Raw genomic sequence first — 12,831 nt, 5'->3', positions numbered from 1 at the left:
CAAATGTCAACAGCCTTTAGTTAAACCTGCATTTGCTTTATTAATTTTTTGCATGCCAAGTAGTTTAAAATGCAAGCCATTGGTGAAGACAAGCTTCTGATACCTGAGAAAACTGGGCAAGCTGCCGTGTATCTCCTTAATCAGATTGAAGAATTGTGATATAAGTAGTTCCAGGACTGAAAAGGAAAGGTAAATTATTGGGTGATTTTGGGGCCAAATCAGATAGAGTAAGAAGATATGGGAACATAAGAAAATAGAAGCAGAGGTAGTCTGCTCAACCCTTCAAGCTTGCCCTGCCATTCAATGTGATCGTGACTGATCTGCCCTAGTTCTTGTCTACTCTTGTGTGCCAATTCTGCATATCCTCGTTTCCCTTATATTTCAAAAATGTATCTACTTTAAGTGCTCCCGATGATCTAATCGCCACAACCTTATTGTAAGATAGGGTGAGAGAGATTAGATTGGGAAAGTGGAAGTAAAAAAGAAACAAATTTCTGAAGTTAAAATGTTACATGTTTAAAATCTCATACCTATAGCTCCATACTTTTTATCGTTAATTTTCACTGCAAGAGGGGGTGTCAAAATAATTAACGCACATCATGTTATTAAGAGCATTTACCCTGACATGGGCAAGGGTGTGAGTTTAGTTTGTATTTCCTGTAGGAATTAAGCATCTTCATGCCAGTGAGTGCCCTTCATCTGATATTCCTCTGTCATTTGTATAAGAACAATACCAAAAGTCTCAATGTTACTTTACCACTAAATTCTGGATAATTAACTCCCTTTAAGCTATTCTGCAAACAAATACAATAAAAGTTAGAACAAAGAATGCTGGGGATATTCAGCGAGTTAGGCAACACCTGTGGAGACAAAAACAATGTTTCAGGTGAATGAAGCTTTTGTGCTTTATAATAACTAAAATTTACCTATGTATTGATTTAAAAAATATATTCCACACCTTGAATGTAAACAGTCAAAACAGCAAGGTGGGAGAAACCGGTTTTAACTTTGTTACCCTTGGCATTCAGTTGTAACATTGTCACATGCAGTATTTTCGATTTTTCTCATGTGAACTAAACAGAATATGATTCTTGCTTATTGTGTCTCCTGCATTTACATTTTATTAATGATTCAAAGAAACTAATTTCAAGACAGCTGTGAAGTGTAAGACATTTTTTGAAAAGTCATCAAAGTTTCATTCCACCGTGTTAAAGTGACAAAAAATCACTTGAATGGAAAAGCTGAAGTTTGTTCTGGTATTTCATAATTGTTGTAGTGATCTCAAGTTAAAAGAAAATAATCAATGCTAGATCCCTGAATATGTCACTTTATTGTTAGTTGTGGGATCATCCTTGTAAAACAAATCCCCAGCCCAACAACCAGATGAAGGGGCCAAATCTGAGAAACTAAATTTCATTGACATGGGGCAAGCTAACCTAACACCCCTGCAACTATTGATTGTGCAGGCATTATTCAAGTTTAATTGGAAGGTTTATTATTTAAAATTCTTCAATTTATGACCCTGTTAATGGGGTGCACAAATCTGTGGTGCCACACATTTCATTGCATTACAGGGCATAATCGAAATTTAAAATGTAATTCATTGAGAAGTTGGGAATAGCTCAAAGTAGTGGAGTTTAGCTTAAAAAAAAGTTTGTTTTCTCTTCCATGATATGTTAACAGCATTAACAGTGAAGCAAAAACTTGACTCTTTATGTACTGTGATTTATGGTACTTGAATAGTTGCAAAAGCACAATAGCAAAAACATCAGATTGCAATGTTTTTGGACTAGTAAATCATTGAAACCTTTATTTTTATTCCTTAAAGAATGCCTGAAATTTAAGTCATTTAAGTTTATCATTATATTGGAGGATTTTAGTATGATGGGATCAGATTGTTGTGCTTCTAAATCCGTGTTTCTATCAATCTGGTCTTTTGACCTTTTTATTTCTAACAGTTATAAGAATTCTATTGCCGACATTCCTCTTTTTAATATAAATTAGTCATTCTGCATTGTTTTCCAATGTCTCCCTTTTACTTAATTTGCTTAAAATTTCAAGAGAAGATCACAGTTCCTTCCCCAATCTGGTTTGCATTAGATAAAGGAAAGAATAAATCCTGGCAAAGCTTACAAAGCTCAGAGAATGGTCAGTGGGGATCCTGGAAGCTAGTTATACCCTGCCCAGACACCGAGGCTAGCAAAAAAAAAAGCAAGTGCAGGGAAATGTGTTTTACATAAATTTGATGCATGCACACATACAAGTATGGACTTGGTGCTTGAGATCTGGTACAAAATTGCAGTTTTTGGAGTATCCAATCCTCTGCATCTGAAGAAAAGACAACCCTAAGTCAGAAATATAATTACAAAAAGCATTACAACACAGTGGTATTTGTTTTAATGGCTGTGGTTGAACAACAACATATGCATTCTTCTATTTGGTAAACAAGTGTGTTGTATTTGCACTGGTCTGAAAATATGAATGGATTCAAAAGTGTCAAATCATCAACAAATTCATTTCTTGGCACTACTAATCTGGGCTGTTTTTCTATAACTTTGGTTGGTAATAGCAGAACTTCTTTACATCACAAATCAAAGTTCAGCTAACCCTACTCTCTTTCACTTAAGTATATGCCTAAATGAAATTTAGTTTCATGCTGGAAGCTTACTGACACTGATTTCACCTGACCATGTAATGACATAGGGAACCTGGAACTGATGTAGGGCTTTGCATTTACTCCTCCTGTTCTTTCTTTACTGTTAGTATATAATATTGTGCAGTGCTAATTGTTAAAGCGATGCAACATTGTGTAAAATGTAATATTTTTTCCTCTGGCTGACTTGTGTAAATGAAAAATAAATTAGATGGATCCCTATTTTATAGTACTTGGTGCTCATCACAAATATCTATTTATAAGCAGAGGCCATAGGTTGAATCATTTATGGATTTTGAATTTGATTCATTTACATTGTAGTAGACTGGTCAGTCTATTAAGATTATTTGAAAGGAAAAATGAAAAGCAAATGTAGGGATCTATTTTGTGATGGATTGATTAAAGAGCATGTTGCAGTGCCTTACAGTAGTAAAACAAATGTCCCATTTAAACACCATATGCACACATGCTTTTATTTCTTCAGCACTAATCTTTTGTATGATTTTTTTTTCTTAGATGGCTGCTCTCCAAAGTCCATTCTATGGTGATAAGATGAACCTATATTCTCTCTGTAAAAAGATCGAACAATGTGATTATCCTCCTCTTCCTTCTGACCACTATTCAGAAGAGGTGGGTCCTGTTTTGTTCAGACTATTGACAGGCTTTTAGTTTGAAGAACAACAGAAGAATTATCATTAAAAAATAATGCTTTAATATTGGATTCACTATTGGAAGGTGTCTTCTTTTGTTGCAACTAACTATGTTTTACCTTTAATTGGAGGAATAAAAGTTAATCACCATAAATTTACCGGTAGCATTGTTATTTTCTGTTGTCTAGGTTAGAATGGAGGAAAAATCAAATATTTTGATTTGTTTTGTGCCATATTTGCTGTAGATTTTCTTTGTGACAAGCATCCTTGCACTGAGGCTGACTGATTTCAGTTTGGCTGGTAAATCATAGGTTTATCCCCATCATCTGAGTGGATCTTAGCCTGGCCATCTGTAAAAGATGGTGAAACGGGAAAATTGAAGAACGCCACTCTAATGCTCAGTTCAAGAGCGATGGAACTGGCTTATTCCCTCCTTCAGGCATTTATAAAAAAAAGGAAAACATACTTGCAAACTGATGCAGAATAATACATTTCTCATCTCACAAATCAGTAAAACATTGTTATGACTAATGTAGTAATAAATGTAAACCTGTTTAAAAGAAAATTATATCCCATAGCAATTACTGGATAACCTTGTTTGAATTGTGCTTACAAAGCACTCTTAAAGGTTTAGAGTTAATGAGAAAGTTATGGTTTGGCATCAGTGTAGAACCAATTTTGGGGGTGGACAGGGGGAAATCCTTTTCAAAATTTCAGTTTTTCTTTTTAATATTTGTTTTGGATTAAAATTTATTTGAAATAACTTATTTTCTTTTGTTTTGTTTTCTAATTGTTTGAAAAATCCCTTCTAATTCTTTGCATTTCCAGCAATGTGTATATATATAATGTGTCAGTGTAGACTGCTTAAAATCTGTGGTCTAGATGGTAGAGTTAGGTGTAAACAATAATGTGAAAGATGGCAAAAATGTCATAGGTTGTTCTTTATTGTGTCATTCAGACTGTCTGCTTTTGCTGTGATGCACATGAATATTTCACGTATCTGCATCTTCATCCCCATTCTTCTTGACTAATTTTCAGACTGTCTGAATTTGCATTTCACATGGTAGCTGATTAGGAGATGTTGAGTGTGGTAGAGGAGCCTCAGCAGGCGGTTGCTATGGCGACCTTCGGCAGGATTTAATGATGATGCCACTAGTGGTTGGTTGAAGTCGGCCTGCCTGCAGGGCTACTCTGCTCAGCCTCTTATTGTGGCTAAGTGTGAAGTGGGGGTTGTGTATTCGCAGCCAAGGGGCAATTATCAGGGACCGGCCCAGATGGAAGGTCCCAGAGCTGGCAAAGGCTGAATCCGATCCATTCCTCCCCTACCTTCAGCAATGCCAGTGCGGAGAGATAATTAGCACAAAACAGGAGCATATCTTTCCTTCCAGCCTGACACAATGTGAATGTGTATGGAAATAGATTGGCTTTGTTTTTGTTAGTATTCTTGGCATTTGCTTCTTTTCTAGAGGCATGAGAGAAAGATTTACTTTGGTTTCCAAATATGGAGTTATTGTGTATAGTTACTGCCATCCATGCTTACTCATTATTTTATGAAAAATGTACAAATAGTTCAAAAAAAATACATGCAATGCTTTTTTTTGTACAGTAGCCTAATAAGCACATGTTTCCTTTCAATATGCAAGAACTGGTAAGACTGGTATTTTTGACATTTGAACCTCTTTCAAACTATTTAGATGATCTATAAACGTACAACACAGTATAGGGATCTTGGTTATAATAATTTTTTGGCATATAATGCAAATGACTTTTTACAATTGATGAAATTTGTTTCTGTGTCCTATACTTAATGGGCTGTGCTGTAAAATATGAGTCAAGGCATAAATGTAAATGATCCCACTATGAAGTATAATTAATGCACCTACAGTAATTTTTTTTGGCATTGACTTTATCAGTACAGATAACAGAAATACATGGAGCCTTTTGAATCTAATCCAAACGTTGTGTGCATTTCTATGAGCCATCTGATGCTGCTCAAAATAATTAAGCTGCCGATTTCCTTGGGTATTATTTTTTTTCTCTGGAACTCTTCAGAAGGTGAAAATAAAAATAATATTTGAACTATAATTACATGGTCAAATGGTTAATTTTAGATTAACTGTAAAAAGCCAACAATGTAATTTTTAAAAATAAAAATGCAAAGGCAATTATAAACATGACACACAATATCTCCCAGTAAAATATGTTTCTGATTTCCACACGGGACTTTGCCTATAACTCAGTTGTAGGAGAACAAACTGTTTCACAGTGACACTCGGTATCCAGTATGGCCTCACAGCTTGAAATTATTTTATACAGCAATGCCACACAATAGTTTTCCCTTAATGAGGGACAAAATTTAATATTGTATAGTGCAAACAAGCGTTTACCCCTCAAGAATTTCAGTTCAATCTTTGTAATTAACTCTGTGTGATGAATTTTATCCAGATGTTTTGGTTTATACAGAAAGTCATAAATTTCTTTAAATATTTTATTTCTAATTTTTGACATTTGGCAGTATTTTAAAAAAATTCTAATGTATGGAACGTGTACATTTAAACTAAACTTTTATTTGTTATATGGGTCCAAGGGTGGCAGTAGTAATAAGCACACCACAGCTCAGCTTTTAGAGATGTACATTTGTAAGTCCAATATTTCTCGGGGAGAATTCAGGAAATTCCTAAGGATTATTACACTATAACAGGTTAATTGAAATACAAAAATTCAAATGACCCAAATGATTCCTCTGGAACAATTTGTAATGTGAAATATGAATAATACTGCTAATCTGAAATGACGTTGAAGCCAAACATCTGGAACGTAAAACATTATAGTCAGTAGTAGTTCCTCCCGATCAGGAATTGCTTTCAGAATGCACAAGATTATTCCAGGAGGTAAATAACGATCAAATAATGTTAATGTGTTGCTGGTAATGCAGAGCTCCAATGATCAATGCAACTTGAGACAGGCAACGGTACTGAAAAACGTATCAACTATTTTAACTAAGAAAAAATTGTGATTTGTTTCTTGAATTGCAAGTCAAGCTCGGCAATACATTAGAAGATTGTCTTAGTCCCCTATGCAAATTCTGAGCTCATATTTTTCATGTGTGCTCCATGTTCCACAGTAAGTGACACTGGCAATCCAGCCTCCCCTATGAGTGTCCACATATGTGACATTAGAATAGGATTGTTTATTCTCTGTAGTTGATAAAAGTATAGCAAATAATACAACCATAGGTGCTTCTGTAGGAAAATGAGCAAGAGTAGGTAATGTGGTTCAGTGAGCATGCTCTGCTTTTCAGTAAAATTGTGACTCGTATTCTAAGTTCCACTTTTTTGTCCTATCCCCTGATTTTTTTTTTAGTATCCAAAAATTGTCTGTTAAATTCAAAAGCAAAAATAGTGTTTGAAATTGAGATGGCACAAAATTATTTGAAAAATAAATGCAAATCTGATGAAATGTAGACTGTATTTACTGCATTTCTAATGGATAACATTAAATTAATTTTTACTTTCTCCATTGACTTATTTTTCATTGTGTAGCACATTTGTAATTAAACACAGTGCAAATTTGAGTCAATCAGACAAATAGAGAATTACTTCTGTCACAGTGTCAAATGTTACGTAATCTTAAATGGCACAAGCTCAATTATTTTAAGTGTAAATATCTGTTCTAGTGACAAAACATCACTAGATATCAAGAAATAAGGTTAATCTAGTTTGTTATCTCTTAGTGATTTAGTTTATCTTTTCCAGATGGGTCTGATAACTATAAACACTTAATACATTTGAGTAGTTTTTGATTGGGAACTGCATTTCACTCTTCAAAAGACATCGTAGCTCACTCACAATATTGTACTTTGTAATTTATGGCTCTTTCAGACTGAGGAAATGAACCCCTGTCCCAAGAATACATATTACATTGCTAAGCCATTTTATAATCTTTGTTCTTGATAATGGTCCTTTTCCTGTTTACTTAATGAACTGTTTTATTTTCTAGCTTCGCCAATTAGTAAATATCTGCATTAATCCGGATCCAGAGAAGAGACCAGATATTGCCTATGTGTATGAGGTAGCTAAGCGCATGCATGCACTTTCTTCAGGAAGCTAAAGCAAATCATGCATTGTGAAGACAGAAAAACAGAAGATATGAACATAAAATTTCAGTATTTCTGTATTCTATCATTAGTCTATTATTCTATGTCTATAGATAGTTATACAGAATTTAGTGGTTCAATGGAATGAAAGTTATACATGCCCAGATGAATTCTTAATGACATGGTTCTGTTTGCTGAACTGCATTTGTTTTAATAATTACATCCTCTCAGTGGCCTTCAGTGTTTTAATTTGTACACTGTTTCCATTTCCACACTTGATATTTTGAAAATAAAATTGGTGTGCCTACAGATTTTTTTACAATCCTAAGTAAATCTGTTTTCTGTAGGCCTGTTGGACCAGACTTTATTGTGCCTTGTTAGATAGCTCATGCTTTTATTTATAGTATTTACTACATGCCTTAGCCTTTGCGGTATTTTCTGTTGACCCCAGCTGCTTGGTGGCATTGTATGAATTTGCAGCAAGTTTTGGTATGTTATGCAAATCAACATTTGGTTTGTATGGACCAAATTCTCAATTGCTTCAATGTTCCTTGTAAGTCACATAAATGCTAACCAAAACACTATTAAATGTTCATTGACATTTATGGTTTCTAAAAGGTGCCTTCATTTTTGTTTTATTAAAGAAAGCTTGCAGATTAATGCAGTAATTTTAATTGCCCATTGATGTTGAACTACCAGGAAGAACAATTATTGTTCAGTTACAACTATCTTGTGAATTCAAACATATGCAGACAACCGTATAAATTGATACCTTGAAGTTTGGCCGCTTTTGTTTTAGCTATGACTATGAGTACTTTTTCTCCTTGTGTTGTGACTTGTCAGAGTCTGTACTCAAGACCAGGTAATCTGCTTACAGCACTGCACCACTGCAGTTCAGTGCCAGCTTGCCATTAGATGCACAAGAGTGGTTGAGATCTAACTGAGATTTGTAACTGAGCTGAGAAGGGGAAGTTCAACTTATCTCTTATTGATTAGTGGTCTATCATAATTTTGTCTTTAGTATTTTCACATTAAAAAGAAAACTTTTATAGCTTCACTGCACCCCAGTCATTTGAATTTTACAAATCTATTTCTGCAAAGCTTTCACTGTGTACTTCGATAAGTTCGACAGTGATAGACATTTAAAAGAATGTCATTTATTAGTATGGTGCCAAGCAAATGTGACAATTTTTATTGAATAGAATAATCAATGAGGAACTGGGATAGAGTCATAAAATCACAGGCCAGATCTGGAGGATTTATTTTGAGAATGCAGAACATCCTATGGTTGAAGAGTGACATTCGTCAGTTAGAAAGGCTTTTACCCATTACTGAAATTTCTTACAAGGTATGATACTTAATCATGCAGACCAAAGATGACTTAATCTCAGCAAGTCCAGTTGTGGGGATGTTACAATTGACCGTGGTGTCTCTGAATTAAGAAAGGAAAATAATTTGAGGTTTCTGCTCCAGATCACTATCCACATTCATAATTCCAAAATTCCCAGTCTGAATTCACAAATGAAAATTAGCTGCTTAGACAATATAAAGTTGACAGAACTTGTGGAACATTACTCAAAGCACTTGTCCCTTTAGGACACAAGGCAAAAAAAAAGCATTGGAGAATTTGAGAAGATAAGAAAAGTCCTAATTTGTGAAATAGAATTGCTACTACACATTTTCTTCAATATTTTAGAATTCATTTGCATATAGAGATGTTACTATATGTGGAATATGGTTTAATATATTCACTGATTAAAGTAGTACCTCTCCAAAAGTGAGCATTTGCCATCAAGCATAGCCATTGAGCAGTAACGAAGTTAATTAATTTGGGATTTTGGTCCAAATGAAAATTTGTTGCGTTTTTAGTTCCAGGTCGTGATTGGAAAAAATAAGTTCTCTAATTAATAAATGATCTTGTAATTAATTTGAGTAGTCAGGTATTGAGTGGAACATGTATCTAGTTTACAAACATTTTAATTCCTTTTTATTTTTTTCCTCATTGTTTAGAAATTTTACATGGAGTAGCTAAAACATCACCCTCTGCAGGTTTTGGTGACTGATATTCCATGTATTGAAGCAAAAACAGTTTTACTTTTTAGTGATCATTTCCAGCCAAGAAGCAGCTTTTGTGTTGGGTAGTATGAGCTGATAGAAAAACAGGACAATATGGTACTGCATTCAGTTTTAAAAATAGGTGATGTTAATTTGAAATTCTTTTACCTCTGCAGTTTTGGTATCAATTTAATGGACACAGTTTGTCATAAAACATCCATTTCTAAATTCTTCCTAAAATGCTGTACCAGTGTAGACTATTTGTGCAAGTTATTGCGTGGATTTACAGATGTCATTTTTGCAAATTATTTGCTGCTTTAGAAAAAGAAAACATGTTTAAATTAAGCCTGTCCTAATTTTCAATGTGGATTATGCTGTTAATAGAACCAGGTTCAAATTGTTTCTAGATTTGAATATTTTTGGGCAAGAATTTTTGTAGGGGAAACCAGATAATGTGCCTTATGTTTTACAGAGATGTTAAAATGCTTGTATCTAATTGTCATTGAATGCATGCTGATAAAGAATATACATTAAAGATTCCACTGCAGAAATTTGTGGCTTTCCAGTATATTACAAGAAAAATGCATCTTTTGGTAAAAAATTGTTTAATCTGTTCAATGGAAATGACACCACTTTATTACAAATTCACAGGTTAGATTTGAGGACGGATTTTGCTTTTGTTTAAATCTATTCTTATTTGTGCAAAATTTTACATGCTGCTTGTCCTTCATCAACTTCCAGATAATTGGGGTGGTATTGATAATATTCTGGAAATTGCTCTGCTTTTGTAATTCTGTTGCAACCACTCTAGAAAGTAATTACTACCTTTGATATAATTGAATAGCGGTGCAGTAGATTGTGTGCATGCACCTGCTCTTTTGTACCTGGAATAATATTACTACCTGGTGATTTTTCTTTACTTCTCTTAATGATATTCATCTTCTCTTTAATTTGTTGTATTTGCCCTGAACATCATTCTGAAACATGGCTTAATATGAGTTACAAGAAATACCTGATAAGTCATTATCTGATTGTAATTGTTGATCAGATAAATATGGCATATTAAATGGCTAGAGTTAAGTGACGTTGCTATCAATACAAGCTGGGTGTTTACACTGAGTCCTGTTATAGCTAGTAATTACTGATAGATAATTTTCCATCCAATACAGTAACTATTAATCACTTTGTAAAAGCTTGAATAGATTTTATTACCAATTCATGGATTTTATTATCATGGACTTTACAACTTAAAAGCTGCCATTGTTATTCTGACTAACATATTGCTATTATTACCATATGACTCTTTTTGCTGGAATTTTAAAAATTGATACAAGAAACAATCTCTGTAATCTGTCAAATATTTGTAATGGAATTTAATTGAGATCTTAAAAAGCTGGCTTCCAGGTGTGTTTCATAGTTGATTTCTATGAATCTTTTGTATTTTTGGTGTGTGATTATCTACAGCCATGATAAGGAGAGATGTTCTTCCTTCCAATTCTGATATGTTGTGTGTTGCCCCTCTTTCTGTGTGCCTCTGCATGGAGTAGAACCCATCTCTTGCAAGTCAATATGCACAAAATAGTGATCGGTAACCTAGAGTTTTCTTCTCACAATCTTTCCTAATGATGAAAATTGTTAGAATTATTCATAACATGGTTTAGGACTGTTAAGTTTAAACATGTAGTTTGCTGTGATGTAAAGTGTATAAATGCATAATTAAAATGACTACTTTGTTGCATATTTGTATCTGTAAAAGTAGAATATTTCATGATTGTTTATCAGTAAGAGAAAAAAAATTAATTTTAATTGGGAAATGCACAGGTACAAAGTAATGCACCCAGTGAGGTTAAACCAGTTTGAGTTTCTTGATTTTGTGAAATTTGCTTGATCCCATGTTTTATTACTTAAAGATTGCTGATTTAAGTAATGAATCCTGCATGTATAAATGCACAATCCAGCACTGGGTGCTGGGATAATAATGCTAGCTGAGGAGACAGTGTGTCTGTATGTTGAAAAGTCACCTGTCAATATTTAAACACTTACTCCTTTTTCATGTACTTGGTGTAAAGTTGTGCTTTATTGCATTTGGCTGAGACATGATACAATATAAATACTTAATAATGCATTTTTTTTTCAATTTGAGTGTCTGAATTCACAAACTTAAATTGTGAAGTTACTCTAGGTCTTCTCAGAAAGAAGATTATTTTGTAAGCACACTGTTTATTTATACAGGGTAGCATATAGGCGTAGGAATAATTGTTTCTGACAGATCATTTTAAAGCATATACTGTGACTATTAAATACATTTGCTTATTCTGTGAAATTGAAAATCGAATGACATGACCTAAAATGCACAAATTATCTGAGTTTTACTGAAATCCTTCAGTGTTTCAGCATTTTTTTTGAATGTATGGAAGGTTAATTATACCATTGTACTTCTGCTTTGTTAAATCCCAACAGTTCTTTATGCCAGAGATCCTGTCTGGTGGCACTAATAGCTTTACTATCTCATTGCCACCTAGTGGTAGCACAGTAATGTTGCACTTCCAAGACAACACTAACCAAAAATGAAAATCTGTTGTTTTTAACTGAAAGAAATGTATATATCATTTGTATACATCCTAAAACATTAGTTTACTTTGTTCAGTATTGTTTTTCTGATTTCTAAATGCAGTTACTTAATCATTAAAATTGGAACTTTTATTCCACTTATGGGCATTGTTCAACCAAACTGAGTTTTGTTTTGTATTAAAACGTAACTCAACTGAATCACCAAGTGCACCTTACAACAAGTACCAGGTTCCAAACAAAAGATCTTATCCTCATCAAATGCCACCAATCTGTAATTCTTAACCTTGTTATTTTGTCAGTTTTATTAACCCAATAAAAAGAACTTTGAAGATGGGTGTTTTCTTTACACTTGCTGTGAATTTTTCTAAAGTGGCTTCATTCCTGATGAAAGTGGTTTGTGGACTTTTTTTCATTATATTGTGGCAAGTAGTTATCAATGTTCTGGGAAGGGGAAAGGCCACTGCCTTCTGAAAACAGTATTGTGGATGCTGTAATTGACCAGCATTTGATACAGCTGTTGTAGTCCCCACACAACTGTGCAATGTGAACAGTCCCACATCAGCTGGTGAAATACAGGTTTAAAAGACACAGACACGAACACAGAATCCGAATTGGCACAGTGCACAACTGAGGGCATGATGCACTATCAGAGATTTGTATTTGTTGAAGTGTTGAGCTGAGGCCTTGTTTACCTTCTCAGATGGACATAAAAATGCCCTGACGATACTTTGAAGAGCAGGGGAATTTCATAGTGCATTTTATTCTTCAATCAACACCATTTTGGGTTTTTGGTTCCCATGTTCCTT

General features: G+C 34.0%; 1 protein-coding gene across 6 annotated transcripts in view; it reads left to right on the top strand.

The window, feature by feature from the left end:
- nek7 (NIMA-related kinase 7) overlaps positions 1-12,332 on the top strand; it is a 150,633-nt gene extending 138,301 nt beyond the window's left edge. For all 6 annotated transcript variants that reach the window (XM_052012220.1, XM_052012219.1, XM_052012221.1 and 3 more), the window contains 2 exons: positions 3,170-3,283; positions 7,303-12,332. In XM_052012220.1, the coding sequence (XP_051868180.1) occupies positions 3,170-3,283; positions 7,303-7,413 (225 nt within the window). In that variant the 3' untranslated portion in view covers positions 7,414-12,332. The remainder of the gene's footprint in view (positions 1-3,169; positions 3,284-7,302) is intronic.
- Positions 12,333-12,831: the final 499 nt, after the last annotated feature.

The sequence above is a fragment of the Pristis pectinata genome, chromosome 3, assembly GCF_009764475.1.
Source record: "Pristis pectinata isolate sPriPec2 chromosome 3, sPriPec2.1.pri, whole genome shotgun sequence".
Taxonomy (NCBI): Eukaryota; Metazoa; Chordata; class Chondrichthyes; order Rhinopristiformes; family Pristidae; genus Pristis; species Pristis pectinata.
This window is presented reverse-complemented; position numbering and strand designations above follow the sequence as displayed.